Below are 19873 nucleotides of genomic sequence, written 5' to 3' on the forward strand. Positions count from 1 at the left end.
GTTGTGATGATTCAGGGTGTAGGTTCTAACTACAGCACCTTTGTGTTATAGACCACCAACTTGTATAAAACGTTTTAAACCTGTTTTTAAGGTGTTTGTAAGGTGGGGGACACTGCCCATAGATGTATCATTAATGTGAGAAAACTGGATACACCATCCCTGATGCCAGAGTGCCACGGGCAGGATCACTAGAGCTTTCGCTTTTCATCGATAGGTGCAAGACATTTCTCTACAATTTTCCAGCAGCACCAGTCATCCCATAGAGCATCCTAATTTTTTTCCTAAATCTTTTTTATTCATGTTTTTAAATCTTAAACAGCTTTGCACCAAATGTTTTAGACATAACAAGTGACATTCAGGGATACATCCCTGACAACCGCTAGTCCCAACATCCCACGCACGAGTGTGCAATACAGGTGTGTCCCCAGTAACCGCAAATACAGTGTACATGGATGGGGAAGCAGGGCCACCATAGCGGGGGTCCTTTACAGCTCCAATCATCGAAGCGCGTGTTATTGTAGAGTGGCTGTTGAGTCTTGGTAGTCCCATGATAGATCACCATTCATAGCAGAGCAGTTGCAACATACAGAGAAAGATTTATCTTTTTTTGTATAACTTGGAACAACAGTAACAACAATAGTTTCAATGATTATAACCAGAGGCCGTGCCTATAGCCTGACACATATTTCGTTCCCCTGCTTCCCATCCTGCCTATCCCATTCAGACACTCCAGCACCCTAGCGACAGAGCCAGGACAGGACAGAACCCTTCAGAGCCCTGCAATTGTTCACAGGGGGACCATATCCTCATTATAGACAACATACACAATACAGACCTGGTTCTTGCAATTCATGGAGATACTTATAGTACTAAAAGAAGTTGCTAAAGGTGGATGGGAGGTCAGCTGTGAATGATGTTGCAATTACCCTTTCCAGAACCTGAGTGATGAACTTATCAACATGGCTCCAGAGATCATTGAATTTGGTAATTTTAATGTTGACCTTGGGATCATGAACATAGATATGGAAGCAAGGATACAAACCACCTTCAAATGTTCCTAAATTAAGCGAAAAACATTCATAATATTGTTTAGAGAAAATTAAGTTGATGTCCTCTACATTGAATTACAGGAGTATTAACAACCCAGTGTTCGTGTGAATCAAACCATTTATGTCTTATTACTCTTTCTAAACCATAAGATACAAACAGAAAAGCATCACATAGTCTAATTAAGGTGCAACAGCTGTCAGTCCAATTGGGTAGTAGCTAGAGGTAAACCGAAGTCAAAAAGGACTGAACTAGCAGAACAAGTTACTCACCTTTTTTTAACACTCTTTCTTGTAGAGGCTCTATCTAGCTGTGGATTCCTTATCTTTCGATTATGATAGACTGGATCTGGAAACTTTTTTCAAAGTACCTCTGTGCGCCAGAAGGTGGCACTGTGCGGATCTGCACTGACACGGTTCTGCTCTTGAAGTAACATGCGGGGCTCAGAAAGGCACCACATCTGTGCACTGATGTCAGTTGCTTTAAAGACTGTCTGTGCCACCAGACGTGGAGCCGCAAAAGCAAGCTGGTATATCATTGTTCAGATTCCTACTAAGAGGTAGAATCCAGTTACAAAACTAAGAGGATTGGAGGGTTGGTGAGGAATCTGCAGCTAGATAAACATTACCTGAAAGAGCGTTACCGAAAGTAAATAACTTGTTCTTCTGATTGAGACTTCTTGCCACAGATTCTGCATCTGTGAATAGATACCAACGCAATTGGAGTTCGGTCTGTTAATAGACTCGAACCAGAAGGCCCTGCAGGACAGAATAGGCAAAATGTCCTTCTCTGTCGAACCTGACTGTCCAGACTATAGTGCTTTTCAAACAGATGAAGGGACGTCCATGTAGCTGTCTGGCGGATGTCTATGACAGCTTCGGCCCTGGTCGAGTGGGCGTGCAACTCTTCCAAATGCTGCATCTTCGCCACTGCATAACAGATCTTGATGAAGGGCATGATCCAGTGCACTATGGTACCCTTCTGCCTTTTTTTGCTCCTGCAAACCCCACACCTTGGCCTTAGGCGCAGTTAATGTAGAAACTGAGCGCTCTTTTGGGGTCCAAACAATGGAGTCGCTCTTCCTTCATATAGGGGTTCTTGGAGCTTAGGACACCAGCGGGGTGATGGTTTGAACGAAGTGGAATGACATCACAGGTTTTGCAAAAAAGGCTCTAATTTGCATAACCTTCTTATCGAGAAAGAAGGTGGAGTATGGTGAATGAACACATAGAGCTTTAAGTTCAGTCATATACCGTGGTGATGGCAATCAGGTGCACCTTTTTAATGAAGAGCAGCCGCAAAGTGCAAGATTGTGATCCTTTTGGGGCATCATTAATGAAGAAGGCGGAAACGTAATTTCTGAAGGGGCTACAACACATCACAACTGGTGCATTAAGCAGGGAGGGTTGATCGAACAACCGTTAGAGGGCCGAAAAATAAGTCTGTGCCCACAGCAATGCTTTGCGAGTGCGAGACAGAACAAATAATAAAACAATAGACTGTTTGGCCTGTAGGTGGTTAACCTGCTGAGTGCTGCACCAAACCACAAATTTGTCTTTATGGTGGATGTGCACAGTTTTCGTTGAGGGATGCCTGGTTACCAAGATGACATGAGCCCCCTTCCAGAAAAAGGTCAGAGGTGTTTAGGTGATGCTGTTCAATCTCCACGCATGAAGGTGAAGGTTGCGAACTTCAGGATGCAGAGCCCTATCCTGTGGCTGCAACATCTGGTCCTCCCAGAGGGGCAGTCTGATTGGAGGACATATGCTTAATCCCAGCAGGTGTTCTAGTTACCAAACTCTTCATGCTCATCCTGTAGCCTGTGTGTCCTGATCCTTTTAAGAACGTGGCAGTGCAAGGCATGATCACCTATAATTGGTATAAAGGAGTGTTTTTGTGTGTGTTTTATTATATAATATAAATCTAATTCACCCTTGAAGTGTTGTTAAACAGATATGTCAGAATATTGTATGCTGAAATATAGTTTTACATACATGTTGTATCCTAAATATTATTTGCAAAAATATGCAGATTTTATTTTTAATCCCAGTGGGATAATATTTTTTTTAGATTGTATTTAGGGGAAAATATTTTTGCCGATATTCTGACACTATATTCTGGCACCATGCCATTTTAACCTGTTCCATCATATTTAGTAATGTGCTACTTCTTGTACCCCTGAAACTCATACGAGTGTCAGATATTAATCTTATTACTGTTTTTAAATATAATTATTTTTTACAGATTATCCAAAAAGAAGAAAAAGAAACAAAAAAACTTGAAGGTATGCGATGTTTTGTGAACTAATTCTTGAAATGTTTGTAACTTAGTTTGCATTGTCACATGTGATGCTCTTCTTATCTTTACACATCAATAAAATAAGTTAACCGAGCACACAAACAAATACCTATGCATCATAGCAGCCCATCAACTAGTTACTGCCTCCTAGGATGTGCTGTATTATTTTGATGGAATTTTTTTTGACCTACTGTTGTACCTTGCTTAGGGCCCTTTTGTACAAAATAAGGTTGTAAAGAATATTTATTGAGAATTGAATCAGAAACACAGTCCTTTTTCCTTCCCTCCATGCTATTCTTTTCATGTGTTTCATGTTTTCTTGTTCTTTTCAAGTGTCCGTCTCACCTTTACCATGCTTTCACGTGTTGGACCCAATCTAAATGAGCATGACTTTTATCGAGTGGGGGGGGGGGGAGGAGAGGTCAAAAGACTCAAAAGGATTCCCGGGGCAAGAGGGTAAGAGGTGGTTCTGCATCTTAGAATACTCACTGATAGTCCTAAACATAGACTAATTCCCACCAGCATAGAGGAACTGTGGAACACTTCTCACCCTTAAATCTAGAGATATATCTTTAATGGAGGAAGAGATCCTTCCAAAATGTTAATTGCATGTGTCACCTCTATAGGTTAAAGCAGGTCAGTATTTACTGAATTTTTGTCTCTGATGAAAGCAATTCAAAAACACATTGCAGCAACCAGCTGAACAATGTAATCATTCAACATAATGAGGTTTCGAACTTTACCTTACAAAAGAGAAAAAGGAAGGAAGGGTGTCTGCTAGGCCATGAGTGCATTAGTTAAAAAATGATACACTGCTCTTGTAAGCAGACAGCACATTCCAGCTCTCAGCTAGTACTATAATGGCAGTTTGCCTCTCAGCCTGTTCTTTTTTCCGGCTCTTGCTGACTGGTTCATTGGAATACTTTACAGCGGTTATTTTCTCAGCTTTTGATTGTTAAGCCCTTCAATTCTCTATCTTTATACTTTGTTTGAAGGCTTACTCATCGTATCATTCAAAGGAACCCTTTTTCGTGTACTTTTGTGAGAGTATTCCCTTTGCTTTTTGTGAAGTGCTCGTCCTCTGGGTGGAAAAAGGCTGCTGGAAAGGGAGTTTGGTGGGGGGGGGGGGCAGATATAGGGGAGGTGGGGTGTCTGTGTCAGCTAGGGGATGTGCCTAAGAGAGCATTAGAAAAGATGAAATGCAGGGCATTTCCATGGATAATGGATAATTATGTGGTGATGAACATACACATGTTCAGATCTCTGAAGTGAATGCAGTTTTCTTTTCTCTCCAAATGCCATGCCCATAGCAAGTTTGTTGTAGAAACATAATCTTGATGTTGAGGGTGTGATTTCTATTTTTATATTGTCAAAACAGTGCCTTAGCACAGTGCTAACGTTTTAGACCTACAACCCAGTTTCAAGAATGACACATTTTTACAACCCAAATGCCTTTAATGGACATGAGGCAGGGTATTTTTTAAATGTAACCAAAGCTTAGTTTGGTAGTGTATTGCCATTGACAGAAAGCACATTATGTATTGAAATGCCATTACATTTGCACAGACCAGGGCTTTATTGATAAAACTATGCAGCACACAAATGGAAATGTGTGGAAATCAGGTTTCTGTGAATATGTATCATTTGTGCATCACCAAGTAAAGTGTATTGATTTGTATTGGACCAATTAAAATCTGTTTCCAGCACACTTCAGAATTACAAAAAATTGGCTTCATTTATGTTTTCCTAACTGCTGAATGCCTACAGTTCATTTACAGGTATTCACATTGTGATGCGTTTCTCAAAAGTCAACACCCTAAGGCTTTTCCTTTCACACTTACTGTTCTCCAGCAAATTTTTAAATATATCACTTTAAAAAAACATCTCACTGTACAGTCAGAGAAAGAAATCTCCATTTTTTAAAAGAATAATCAACAATTTGTCAGACTTCATAACCTAGTATTTGACCTCTCTTTGAAGCACTGAGATGTGTGACAAGATAAAGTGCAAATTTAAAGGCATTGTTATTTTATTTGCTCAGTGTAAAGAAATGGCTCCCTGTTGCAGTTACCCCCCCACTTTTTGCCTGATACTGATGCTGACTTGACTGAGAAGTGTGCTGGGACCCTGCTAACCAGGCCCCAGCACCAGTGTTCCTTCACCTAAAATGTACCATTGTATCCACAATTGGCACACCCTGGCATTCAGATAAGTCCCTTGTAACTGGTACTTCTAGTACCAAGGGCCCTGATGCCAAGGAAGGTCTCTAAGGGCTGCAGCATGTATTATGCCACCCTGGAGACCTCTCACTCAGCACAGACACACTGCTTGCCAGCTTGTGTGTGCTAGTGAGGACAAAACGAGTAAGTCGACATGGCACTCCCCTCAGAGTGCCATGCCAGCCTCTCACTGCCTATGCAGTATAGGTAAGACACCCCTCTAGCAGGCCTTACAGCCCTAAGGCAGGGTGCACTATACCATAGGTGAGGGTACCAGTGCATGAGCATGGTACCCCTACAGTGTCTAAACAAAACCTTAGACATTGTAAGTGCAGGGTAGCCATAAGAGTATATGGTCTGGGAGTCTGTCAAACACGAACTCCACAGCACCATAATGGCTACACTGAAAACTGGGAAGTTTGGTATCAAACTTCTCAGCACAATAAATGCACACTGATGCCAGTGTACATTTTATTGTAAAATACACCACAGAGGGCACCTTAGAGGTGCCCCCTGAAACTTAACCGACTATCTGTGTAGGCTGACTAGTTTTAGCAGCCTGCCACAAACCGAGACATGTTGCTGGCCCCATGGGGAGAGTGCCTTTGTCACTCTGAGGCCAGTAACAAAGCCTGCACTGGGTGGAGATGCTAACACCTCCCCCAGGCAGGAATTGTCACACCTGGCGGTGAGCCTCAAAGGCTCACCTCCTTTGTGCCAACCCAGCAGGACACTCCAGCTAGTGGAGTTGCCCGCCCCCTCCGGCCAGGCCCCACTTTTGGCGGCAAGGCCGGAGAAAATAATGAGAAAAACAAGGAGGAGTCACTGGCCAGTCAGGACAGCCCCTAAGGTGTCCTGAGCTGAAGTGACTCTAACTTTTAGAAATCCTCCATCTTGCAGATGGAGGATTCCCCCAATAGGGTTAGGATTGTGACCCCCTCCCCTTGGGAGGAGGCACAAAGAGGGTGTACCCACCCTCAGGGCTAGTAGCCATTGGCTACTAACCCCCCAGACCTAAACACGCCCTTAAATTTAGTATTTAAGGGCTACCCTGAACCCTAGAAAATTAGATTCCTGCAACTACAAGAAGAAGGACTGCCTAGCTGAAAACCCCTGCAGAGGAAGACCAGAAGACGACAACTGCCTTGGCTCCAGAAACTCACCGGCCTGTCTCCTGCCTTCCAAAGATCCTGCTCCAGCGACGCCTTCCAAAGGGACCAGCGACCTCGACATCCTCTGAGGACTGCCCCTGCTTCGAAAAGACAAGAAACTCCCGAGGACAGCGGACCTGCTCCAAGAAAAGCTGCAACTTTGTTTCCAGCAGCTTTAAAGAACCCTGCAAGCTCCCCGCAAGAAGCGTGAGACTTGCAACACTGCACCCGGCGACCCCGACTCGGCTGGTGGCGATCCAACACCTCAGGAGGGACCCCAGGACTACTCTAAGACTGTGAGTACAAAAACCTGTCCCCCCTGAGCCCCCACAGCGCCGCCTGCAGAGGGAATCCCGAGGCTTCCCCTGACCGCGACTCTTTGAATCCTAAGTCCCGACACCTGGGAGAGACCCTGCACCCGCAGCCCCCAGGACCCGAAGGACTGGACTTTCACTGGAGGAGTGACCCCCAGGAGTCCCTCTCCCTTGACCAAGTGGAGGTTTCCCCGAGGAACCCCCCCCTTGCCTGCCGGCAGCGCTGAAGAGATCCCTAGATCTCCCATTGACTTCCATTACAAACCCGACGCTTGTTTCTACACTGCACCCGGCCGCCCCCGCGCTGCTGAGGGTGAAATTTCTGTGTGGGCTTGTGTCCCCCCCGGTGCCCTACAAAACCCCCCTGGTCTGCCCTCCGAAGACGCGGGTACTTACCTGCAAGCAGACCGGAACCGGGGCACCCCCTTCTCTCCATTCTAGCCTATGTGTTTTGGGCACCACTTTGAACTCTGCACCTGACCAGCCCTGAGCTGCTGGTGTGGTGACTTTGGGGTTGCTCTGAACCCCCAACGGTGGGCTACCTTGGACCAAGAACTAAGCCCTGTAAGTGTCTTACTTACCTGGTTAACCTAACAAATACTTACCTCCCCTAGGAACTGTGAAAATTGCACTAAGTGTCCACTTTTAAAACAGCTATTTGTGAATAACTTGAAAAGTATACATGCAATTTTGATGATTTGAAGTTCCTAAAGTACTTACCTGCAATACCTTTCGAATGAGATATTACATGTAGAATTTGAACCTGTGGTTCTTAAAATAAACTAAGAAAAGATATTTTTCTATATAAAAACCTATTGGCTGGATTTGTCTCTGAGTGTGTGTACCTCATTTATTGTCTATGTGTATGTACAACAAATGCTTAACACTACTCCTTGGATAAGCCTACTGCTCGACCACACTACCACAAAATAGAGCATTAGTATTATCTATTTTTACCACTATTTTACCTCTAAGGGGAACCCTTGGACTCTGTGCATGCTATTCCTTACTTTGAAATAGCACATACAGAGCCAACTTCCTACATTGGTGGATCAGCGGTGGGGTACAAGACTTTGCATTTGCTGGACTACTCAGCCAATACCTGATCACACGACAAATTCCAAAATTGTCATTAGAAATTCATTTTTGCAATTTGAAATTTTTCTAAATTCTTAAAAGTCCTGCTAGGGCCTTGTGTGTTAAGTCCCTGTTTAGCATTGTCTTTTAGAGTTTAAAAGTTTGTTAAAGGTTTGAAATTAGATTCTAGAAACAGTTTTAGATTCTTTAAAAAGTCTTCCAACTTTTAGCAAAATAATGTCTGATACAGAGATGCAGGTGGTGGAACTCGACACCACACCTTACCTCCATCTTAAGATGAGGGAGCTAAGGTCTCTCTGTAATATAAAGAAAATAACCATTGGCTCCAGACCTACCAAAATTCAGCTCCAGGAGCTGTTGGCAGAGTTTGAAAAAGCCAACCCCTCTGAGGATGACTTCACAGAGGAAGAAATTAGTGACTTGGAGGGCAATTCCCCCCTTCCAGTCCTAAATAGGGAGACCAGGGCCTCTCAAGCCCTGCCTCCAAAAATGATAGTCAGAAATGTTGCCTCCCTCACAGGAGGGTCCAGCATTTCTGAAATCACTGAGGATGCTCTCAGTGAAGATGACCCCCTGTTAGCCAGGATGGTCAAAAGATTGGCTTTGGAAAAGCAGCTCCTAGCCATAGAAAGGGAAAGAAAAGAGATGGGCCTAGGTCCCATCAATGGTGGCAGCAACTTAAATAGGGTCAGAGATTCTCCTGACATCCTAAAAATCCCCAAAGGGATTGTAACAAAATATGAAGATGGTGATGACATCACCAAATGGTTCACAGCTTTTGAGAGGGCTTGTGTAACCAGAAAAGTGAACAGATCTCACTGGGGTGCTCTCCTTTGGGAAATGTTCACTGGAAAGTGTAGGGATAGACTCCTCACACTCTCTGGAAAAGATGCAGAATCTTATGACCTCATGAAGGGTACCCTGATTGAGGGCTTTGGATTCTCCACTGAGGAGTATAGAATTAGATTCAGGGGGGCTCAAAAATCCTCGAGCCAGACCTGGGTTGATTTTGTAGACTACTCAGTAAAAACACTGGATGGTTGGTTAACTGGAAATGAAGTGTGTGACTATGTTGGGCTTTATAATTTGTTTATGAAAGAACACATTTTAAGTAACTGCTTCAATGAAAAGTTGCATCAGTATCTGGTAGACCTAGGTCCAATTTCTCCCCAAGAATTGGGAAAGAAGGCAGACCACTGGGTCAAGACTAGAGTAACCAAAACTTCCACTGGGGGTGACCAAAAGAAAGGGGTTACAAAAACTCCCCAGGAAAAAGTGGGTGACACTAGAAACAAAGAAAAAGAGTCCTCTGTAGGCCCCCAAAAACCAGAACAGGTGGGTGGGCCCCAAGACACAACCCAAAACAAAGGTGGGTACCAGGGTAAGAACTGGGATGCCACTAAGGCCTGGTGCCACAACTGTAAACAGTCTGGGCACCACACCAAGGACACTTCTTGTCCCAAAAACAAACCCCAGAACAAAATTCCTGGGGTAACCAGTGTAGCCATGGGAGATGACTCCTCAGATGAGGAGGTCTTCCTAGCCTTCAACTGGAAACAGGGCCCAACAGGTGAGTTGGAGATTCCAGAGGGAAGCAGACACTTCCACCACCTACTGGTGAATGGAATCCCAACCACTGCCCTGAGAGACACTTGTGCCAGTCACACTATTGTGCATGACAGGCTGGTGCTCTCAAACCAGTACATCCCAGGTGAGACTGCCAGGGTAAGAGTTAGCCTAGACAGGGTCACTAAGAGGCCTGTGGCTTTAGTACCCATAGAAGTGGGTGGCACTCTTAGCTGGAGAAGGGTAGTAGTCAGTACAGACCTCCCCCTTGATTGTCTCCTTGGAAATGACTACCCAGAGGTTAGTCAGAGCCCAAGAGAGGAACTGGTCCAGTGCCAGTCCTCTCCCAAGGATTCTGGAAGTCCTGCCTCTGCAGTAAATGCAAGCAGGCCCCAGAAGAAGAAGAAAAGAAAACAGAGTAGGAAGGGTGGACAACCTTTAGCCAAGGTTACAGCAAGCCAGGGAGATTCTGCTCCAGTAGGGGAGAACTCCAAAAATGGCCCTGATAAAATCCAACCTGACCCACAAGAAGTCCTGGCTAGTCAGGCAACTGTTAAACCTGAGTGGGTGGCTCCTCAGCTAACAGAAGAAAGAGTGGAAGAAGGGTGTTTACTACAAAATGTGGTAACCCCCCACTCTAATACAGCAGACAGGCACCCTGAACCCAAAGAAGCCTGTAACTTAGCCCCTTCCCTTGTAGGTGAAGAGCTAAAGGTGTGGTTCTGGGCACTGACAGCTGTCAGTGGCCTCTGCTGGGTGTTAGCCTTTATGGCTGCACTATCCTTGGCATGGTGGTCAGACCCCATGCCAAATAGCAAGTTAGGCCCCCTGACCCTGTTGGTCATGGTGGGGTTACTCCAGCTCTGGGTAACCTCTTTGGGTAAGCTAGGGATGACCCTGGCTAAGATAAGATTAGCAGAGGTGGATACCTCTAAACCCAAAATAAAAAGAATGGGTGGAGACATTGAAGAGGCAGACAAGAGGCAATTCAGACTAGGTCCTATCACTGTGGAAGTGGGTCAGTTCCCCAAAGGGAATGACCTGAACAGAAGGATGTAAGGCAGAGTAGGCCCTGCAACTAACCAGCCTATTTCTCCTACTCTTCCTCGCCTGACAGACTAGGAAGACTCTCCCAGCTTGGGCTGAGTCTCCTGGCCTGTGGGCTGGGGGGGGCTTGTGTAAAGAAATGGCTCCCTGTTGCAGTTACCCCCCCACTTTTTGCCTGATACTGATGCTGACTTGACTGAGAAGTGTGCTGGGACCCTGCTAACCAGGCCCCAGCACCAGTGTTCCTTCACCTAAAATGTACCATTGTATCCACAATTGGCACACCCTGGCATTCAGATAAGTCCCTTGTAACTGGTACTTCTAGTACCAAGGGCCCTGATGCCAAGGAAGGTCTCTAAGGGCTGCAGCATGTATTATGCCACCCTGGAGACCTCTCACTCAGCACAGACACACTGCTTGCCAGCTTGTGTGTGCTAGTGAGGACAAAACGAGTAAGTCGACATGGCACTCCCCTCAGGGTGCCATGCCAGCCTCTCACTGCCTATGCAGTATAGGTAAGACACCCCTCTAGCAGGCCTTACAGCCCTAAGGCAGGGTGCACTATACCATAGGTGAGGGTACCAGTGCATGAGCATGGTACCCCTACAGTGTCTAAACAAAACCTTAGACATTGTAAGTGCAGGGTAGCCATAAGAGTATATGGTCTGGGAGTCTGTCAAACACGAACTCCACAGCACCATAATGGCTACACTGAAAACTGGGAAGTTTGGTATCAAACTTCTCAGCACAATAAATGCACACTGATGCCAGTGTACATTTTATTGTAAAATACACCACAGAGGGCACCTTAGAGGTGCCCCCTGAAACTTAACCGACTATCTGTGTAGGCTGACTAGTTTTAGCAGCCTGCCACAAACCGAGACATGTTGCTGGCCCCATGGGGAGAGTGCCTTTGTCACTCTGAGGCCAGTAACAAAGCCTGCACTGGGTGGAGATGCTAACACCTCCCCCAGGCAGGAATTGTCACACCTGGCGGTGAGCCTCAAAGGCTCACCTCCTTTGTGCCAACCCAGCAGGACACTCCAGCTAGTGGAGTTGCCCGCCCCCTCCGGCCAGGCCCCACTTTTGGCGGCAAGGCCGGAGAAAATAATGAGAAAAACAAGGAGGAGTCACTGGCCAGTCAGGACAGCCCCTAAGGTGTCCTGAGCTGAGGTGACTCTGACGTTTAGAAATCCTCCATCTTGCAGATGGAGGATTCCCCCAATAGGGTTAGGATTGTGACCCCCTCCCCTTGGGAGGAGGCACAAAGAGGGTGCACCCACCCTCAGGGCTAGTAGCCATTGGCTACTAACCCCCCAGACCTAAACACGCCCTTAAATTTAGTATTTAAGGGCTACCCTGAACCCTAGAAAATTAGATTCCTGCAACTACAAGAAGAAGGACTGCCTAGCTGAAAACCCCTGCAGAGGAAGACCAGAAGACGACAACTGCCTTGGCTCCAGAAACTCACCGGCCTGTCTCCTGCCTTCCAAAGATCCTGCTCCAGCGACGCCTTCCAAAGGGACCAGCGACCTCGACATCCTCTGAGGACTGCCCCTGCTTCGAAAAGACAAGAAACTCCCGAGGACAGCGGACCTGCTCCAAGAAAAGCTGCAACTTTGTTTCCAGCAGCTTTAAAGAACCCTGCAAGCTCCCCGCAAGAAGCGTGAGACTTGCAACACTGCACCCGGCGACCCCGACTCGGCTGGTGGCGATCCAACACCTCAGGAGGGACCCCAGGACTACTCTAAGACTGTGAGTACAAAAACCTGTCCCCCCTGAGCCCCCACAGCGCCGCCTGCAGAGGGAATCCCGAGGCTTCCCCTGACCGCGACTCTTTGAATCCTAAGTCCCGACACCTGGGAGAGACCCTGCACCCGCAGCCCCCAGGACCCGAAGGACCGGACTTTCACTGGAGGAGTGACCCCCAGGAGTCCCTCTCCCTTGACCAAGTGGAGGTTTCCCCGAGGAACCCCCCCCTTGCCTGCCGGCAGCGCTGAAGAGATCCCTAGATCTCCCATTGACTTCCATTACAAACCCGACGCTTGTTTCTACACTGCACCCGGCCGCCCCCGCGCTGCTGAGGGTGAAATTTCTGTGTGGGCTTGTGTCCCCCCCGGTGCCCTACAAAACCCCCCTGGTCTGCCCTCCGAAGACGCGGGTACTTACCTGCAAGCAGACCGGAACCGGGGCACCCCCTTCTCTCCATTCTAGCCTATGTGTTTTGGGCACCACTTTGAACTCTGCACCTGACCGGCCCTGAGCTGCTGGTGTGGTGACTTTGGGGTTGCTCTGAACCCCCAACGGTGGGCTACCTTGGACCAAGAACTAAGCCCTGTAAGTGTCTTACTTACCTGGTTAACCTAACAAATACTTACCTCCCCTAGGAACTGTGAAAATTGCACTAAGTGTCCACTTTTAAAACAGCTATTTGTGAATAACTTGAAAAGTATACATGCAATTTTGATGATTTGAAGTTCCTAAAGTACTTACCTGCAATACCTTTCGAATGAGATATTACATGTAGAATTTGAACCTGTGGTTCTTAAAATAAACTAAGAAAAGATATTTTTCTATATAAAAACCTATTGGCTGGATTTGTCTCTGAGTGTGTGTACCTCATTTATTGTCTATGTGTATGTACAACAAATGCTTAACACTACTCCTTGGATAAGCCTACTGCTCGACCACACTACCACAAAATAGAGCATTAGTATTATCTATTTTTACCACTATTTTACCTCTAAGGGGAACCCTTGGACTCTGTGCATGCTATTCCTTACTTTGAAATAGCACATACAGAGCCAACTTCCTACACTCAGTCTTTCCCGACCCACCAAAAAATTGGCTGACCACTCACAGCTTGAGAAATGCTGCCTTAGCAAATAAGTTTGTGGTCTTTACTCAAAACGTTACTAGTAGGCTTGTAGAGATTTGCCATTATGGGAGTCCTGTGGCATTGTTTTATGTCTCATTTTAATTGTTTCAGTTCCAGGCGCCTAGGGCTTGTTTCTTTGATTGATTGGATACTAAAGCAATTTCCAGGTAGTTTTCTTTATCGGAATTTAGCAAAGGCTGATAGATTGGCCTCATTACGCTCCTTGAAAGAGTACTGGAATTTAGGGTTTGCTACATTGTTTTTTAAAAATTATTATTCACTGAGATAGAACAAGTACACATTCATAGAAAAATATAATATTCAACTGTTCCGGTTCCTTAGCTATTACAAACAATGGTAGTTTGTTTATTGACACAACATAATAAAAAGTTTTCACTTTGAAAAAGACTGCCTACATTGTTTTTTAAGTGCAACTTCCCACAACCTAAAACATTGTTTTTCTCCCACCAGCACTGCAACCATCTTTTCTTGCTCTTTTTCTGTGTTCATTTTCAGCAGCCGCTCCTAAAATGTCAGGATTATTTCAGTTTCTATCTCTGAAGACTTAACAACCAAGCTATGAGCATCAAAATTAATAATAATTTATTATCTTCATCGGAATACTTGAATAGTGGTGAATAACCAGTTAGAATTAGGATAACAGATTGATTTTTAATGTTGAACTTATCTCAGCAATATTTCAAGATTGGTTTACAGTAAGAATCTAGGCTAGATCATTCCAGTGTAACATAGAACCAATTTCCCTTTTCTCCTGATAACATCTAAAACAGATGGCTCAAAGTTCATGGCTTTAACCTTGTTTCAAAATAAAGAAGTTCCATAGATTAGCCACTTTGCAAAAAAATTGCATCTTGTGGAGAGTGGCCCCTCTTAAAGCCGAAGTATTAATGTTATTAACTTTATTCCACATCTCTATGGTCAGTCAATGTAATGTTTTCTTATTTCCTCTATCGATCAGATAGTCTCAAATGAGTTTCGGTCTGTTTTATCTTGATTTTTCTAAGAGCCAACCAATCTTGTCAGTTAAGTCTGAGGTCAAATCCATATTAACAGGAACAATGCTCAGGTCAAAATTGAACCAAAATAGATATACAGTATTATAAACCCACATCAATTAGCATTTCGATTGCACAACCAAGGGTCTACTATTCGCTCAGGATCCAGTGTATCAAAATTGTACAGTCAATATCATAGTATTTGTGTGCAATATGCGTATCATAACACCGGGAACATATTTGTGTAAATGTTGCGCAATGTATTTTAATATCCAGGGAGAGCTAATCCTGTGTGTGCAAGTGATCTATATCAAGTGCTTACTTGGAAGTATTGTTACCTCTGTATAAATGGGGAGAGCAAATTCCCTCTTTAAAAACAAAAAAGCATTTAACACACATGAGGCAGCCAAAAAAGCAAAATTAAGTAATGTTAAAACTAACATTCTAAGAGCAACTTGGCCTAAAATCGAAAGGGGGATAGGATTCCACCTAGAAAGGAAAGACTTTAACTTTAAGAATAAGAAACCTCTAGTTTAAATCCTATGGATCCACTAGATTTGTTGTAAAGTAGATCCCTTTTTTAACCTTGTTTTTATTGACATTTTCAAAAGTATCCATTATCCTGTAATATACAATCATAAGCCTTCTTTTCATTTGTATTTGATATCCTTATCAAGTTCTATTTCACCCAATGGGACATATTACAGCATTTAATTCCACAGGTATATAACATTACAGTGCTCATTTGTCGGTACTTTGTGGGTTGTGCTGTTGGAAACCTGAAACTGCTGAGGATGCAGTGGCCTATAAAAGAAAAGGTTAGTTTTTCACTATCATAAGAGTAGACAAACCAAATTGTGTGTCTTCCTGGGGGACTCCTTGCTATTAGGGTGCATTGCGTCCCTAATCAGAATCTCTAGACTTCTGCAGTGATTTATCACCAATGGGTAGGGCTGGTGATGGGCTCTAGTGACACCCTTCCCTGCCAGTCTCCACAGATCGGCATAACCTAATTATTGTGTCCTGTGACTCTTGTTCTCCTAAGTTTTTTATGGATTGTAAAATGGATCCCTATATAGCGCTTAGCTCCGTTTTTAAGTAAGCCCTTAATTTCTGTCTCTGTCATATTTAATGCCATTTGTTCAGCGATAGACATTTCTCCAAATTTGATAAATCTATGTTCAATGGCATCTGTCGCTGTAGATACGCATGTTTTGCAATAGCTCGCCATCTGGTGTTGGGCCGGAGTGTTACAAGTTGTTTTTCTTCGAAGAAGTCTTTCGAGTCACGGGACCGAGTGACTCCTCCTTTTGTCTCCATTGCGCATGGGCGTGGACTCCATCTTCGATTGTTTTTTTTCCGCCATCGGGTTCGGACGTGTTCCTGTCGCTCCAAGTTTCGGAACGGAAAGATAGCTAATTTCGGAAGATTTTCGTTGGTATTGTTGCGTTCGGGATCGGCGTAGTTAGATTCAACACCGCGTCGAAGGATCGAAGAGCTCCGGTGCCCTTCGGGGGTAGTTTTTTCGATCCCCCATCGGGGCCTGGTCGGCCCGACCGTGTGCTGAAGAACGCCGATGGAACGGACCCCGTTCCGTTTCTGCCCCAAATGCCACAATAAATACCCCTATACAGACCAACACTTGGTCTGTAACCTGTGCCTGTCACCTGAGCACAGTGAAGACACCTGCGAGGCCTGTCGTGCGTTCCGGTCCCGAAAGACACTCCGAGACCGTCGAGCCAGAAGACTTCAGATGGCGTCCGCGCCGACAGCCCACCGAGAGTTCGAGGAACAAGAAGAGGAGGGAACCTTTTCGATCCAAGAATCGGACTCCGAAGGATTCGACGATACACAAACCGTGAGTAAGACGTCGAAAACCACTCAGAAGAAGATTTACAAGGCCCAGGGGACGCCACTGCCACCAGGCCATGGCTCCACCCATAAATTCGGTGACCGACCGTCGGCACCGAAAAAGGCCCAAACAGTGCCGAGATCGTCCGACTCCGGTCGAGACACCGCCACGCAGCCTTCTCAGGACCGAGAAAGTGCTGGAGACAAGCATCAACACCGAGATGCCGGTGTAGACACGGCTCGACGCCGAGACAGCGGCCCCGAAGAAGATCGGCGCCGACAGGTTTCGGCCCCGAAAATGAAAAAAGTCACCTCGGAGCCGAAAAAGGACGCAGACAGGGTTTCGGTTCCGAAACAAACTTCAACCGACCCAGCTTCAGGCTCTTATACGGAAGAGCACTCGCTAACCTCCCAAATGCAAAAGCATAGGTTTGAGGAAGAGCTACAATCAACTGATGTGGACCATACGCAAAAGCGTATTTTCATACAGCAGGGGACAGGAAAAATAAGCACCCTTCCCCCTATTAGAAGAAAGAGAAGGTTGGAGGTCCAAACTGAACAGACACCACAACCAAAAGTGGTAAAAAGAGTTACCCCACCACCCTCTCCTCCGCCCGTGGTTAACGTCTCACCAGCACAAACTCCATCACACTCCCCAGCTCACACCACCATGAGCCAGGGTGACCAAGATCAAGACGCATGGGACCTATACGACGCCCCAGTGTCAGATAACAGTCCGGAGGCATACCCTACGAAGCCATCTCCACCAGAGGACAGCACCGCGTATTCTCAAGTGGTGGCTAGAGCAGCACAATTTCACAACGTAAGCCTCCACTCAGAACAGGTCGAGGATGATTTTTTATTCAACACACTCTCCTCCACCCACAGCTCATACCAAAGCCTGCCTATGCTCCCTGGTATGCTCCGGCACGCAAAATAAATCTTTAAGGAGCCGGTCAAAATTAGGGCAATCACACCAAGGGTGGAAAAAAAGTATAAGGCGCCTCCTACAGACCCGGTTTTCATCACTACACAGCTGCCACCAGACTCTGTCGTTGTAGGAGCAGCTAGGAAAAGGGCCAACTCCCACACATCTGGAGATGCACCACCCCCAGATAAAGAAAGCCGCAAGTTCGATGCAGCTGGTAAGAGAGTCGCAGCACAAGCTGCAAACCAGTGGCGCATCGCGAACTCCCAGGCACTACTTGCGCGCTATGACAGAGCCCACTGGGACGAGATGCAACATCTCATTGAACATCTGCCCAAGGACTTACAAAATAGGGCAAAACAAGTGGTTGAGGAGGGACAGACCATTTCCAACAACCAGATCCGCTCCTCCATGGACGCTGCAGATACAGCTGCACGGACAATTAATACATCGGTAACTATCAGAAGGCATGCATGGCTCCGAACGTCTGGATTTAAACCAGAGATTCAACAAGCAGTTCTCAATATGCCTTTTAACGAAAAAGAACTGTTCGGTCCAGAAGTGGACACAGCGATTGAGAAACTCAAAAAAGATACGGACACTGCCAAAGCCATGGGCGCACTCTACTCCCCGCAGAGCAGAGGGAATTACAGCACATTCCGTAAAACACCCTTTAGAGGGGGGTTTCGGGGTCAGAGCACACAAGCCAGCACCTCACAAGCAACACCGTCCAGTTACCAGGGACAGTATAGAGGAGGTTTTCGGGGACAATATAGAGGAGGGCAATTCCCTAGGAATAGGGGAAGATTTCAGAGCCCCAAAACCCCTACTACTAAACAGTGACTCACATGTCACTCACCCCCTCCACACAACACCAGTGGGGGGAAGAATAAGTCATTATTACAAAGCATGGGAGGAAATCACTACAGACACTTGGGTTCTAGCAATTATCCAACATGGTTATTGCATAGAATTTCTACAATTCCCTCCAAACATACCACCAAGAGCACAAAATTTGACAAAACATCATTCCAATCTCCTGGAGATAGAAGTACAGGCACTATTGCAAAAGAATGCAATCAAATTAGTGCCAAACACACAAATAAACACAGGAGTTTACTCACTGTACTTTCTGATACCAAAGAAGGACAAAACGCCGAGACCAATCCTAGACCTCAGAGTAGTGAACACTTTCATCAAATCAGACCACTTTCACATGGTCACACTACAAGAAGTATTGCCATTGCTAAAACTACACGACTACATGGCAACTTTAGACCTCAAGGATGCTTATTTCCATATACCAATACACCCATCGCACAGGAAATACCTAAGGTTTGTATTCAAGGGAATACATTACCAATTCAAGGTACTGCCTTTCGGATTAACAACCGCACCAAGAGTCTTTACCAAATGTCTAGTGGTAGTCGCTGCACACATAAGAAGGCAGCAAATACATGTGTTCCCATATCTAGACGACTGGCTAATCAAGGCCCATTCGTTAATAGAGTGCTCAAATCACACAAATCATATCATACAAACCCTCTTCAAACTAGGGTTCACCGTCAACTTCACAAAATCCCAAATTCTGCCGCGCAAGGTACAACAATACCTAGGAGCCATAATAGACACATCAAAAGGAGTAGCCACTCCAAGTCCACAAAGAATTCAAAATTTCAACACCATCATACAACGCATGTATCCAACACAAAGGATACAAGCAAAGATGGTACTACAACTCCTAGGCATGATGTCTTCATGCATAGCCATTGTCCCAAACGCAAGACTGCACATGAGGCCCTTACAACAGTGCCTAGCATTACAGTGGTCTCAAGCACAGGGTCATCTTCTAGATCTGGTGTTAATAGACCGCCAAACTTACCTCTCGCTTCTGTGGTGGAACAACATAAATTTAAACAAAGGGCGGCCTTTCCAAGACCCAGTGCCACAATACGTAATTACAACAGATGCTTCCATGACAGGGTGGGGAGCACACCTCGATCAACACAGCATACAAGGACAATGGAACGTACATCAAACAAAACTGCATATAAATCACCTAGAACTTCTAGCAGTTTTTCAAGCACTAAAAGCTTTCCAACCAATAATAGTTCACAAATACATTCTCGTCAAAACAGACAACATGACAACAATGTATTATCTAAACAAGCAAGGGGGGACGCACTCCACGCAGTTAAGCCTGCTAGCACAAAAGATTTGGCGTTGGGCAATTCACAACCAAATTCGCCTAATAGCACAATTTATACCAGGGATCCAAAATCAACTCGCAGACAATCTCTCTCGAGATCACCAACAGGTCCACGAATGGGAAATTCACCCCCAAATTCTGAACACTTATTTCAAACTCTGGGGAACACCTCAGATAGACTTGTTTGCGACAAAGGAGAACGCAAAATGCCAAAACTTCGCATCCAGATACCCACACAAACAGTCCCAAGG

At 45.4% G+C, this 19873-nt stretch overlaps 1 protein-coding gene across 2 annotated transcripts in view; it reads left to right on the forward strand.

Annotated features, from left to right (window-relative positions):
• Positions 1-19873, forward strand: part of DNAJC21 (DnaJ heat shock protein family (Hsp40) member C21) — a 191935-nt gene that overhangs the window by 67647 nt on the left and 104415 nt on the right. For both annotated transcript variants that reach the window (XM_069220760.1, XM_069220748.1), the window contains exon 9: positions 3292-3331. In XM_069220760.1, the coding sequence (XP_069076861.1) occupies positions 3292-3331 (40 nt within the window). The remainder of the gene's footprint in view (positions 1-3291; positions 3332-19873) is intronic.

This window comes from Pleurodeles waltl, chromosome 1_1, assembly GCF_031143425.1.
Source record: "Pleurodeles waltl isolate 20211129_DDA chromosome 1_1, aPleWal1.hap1.20221129, whole genome shotgun sequence".
Classification (NCBI taxonomy): domain Eukaryota; kingdom Metazoa; phylum Chordata; class Amphibia; order Caudata; family Salamandridae; genus Pleurodeles; species Pleurodeles waltl.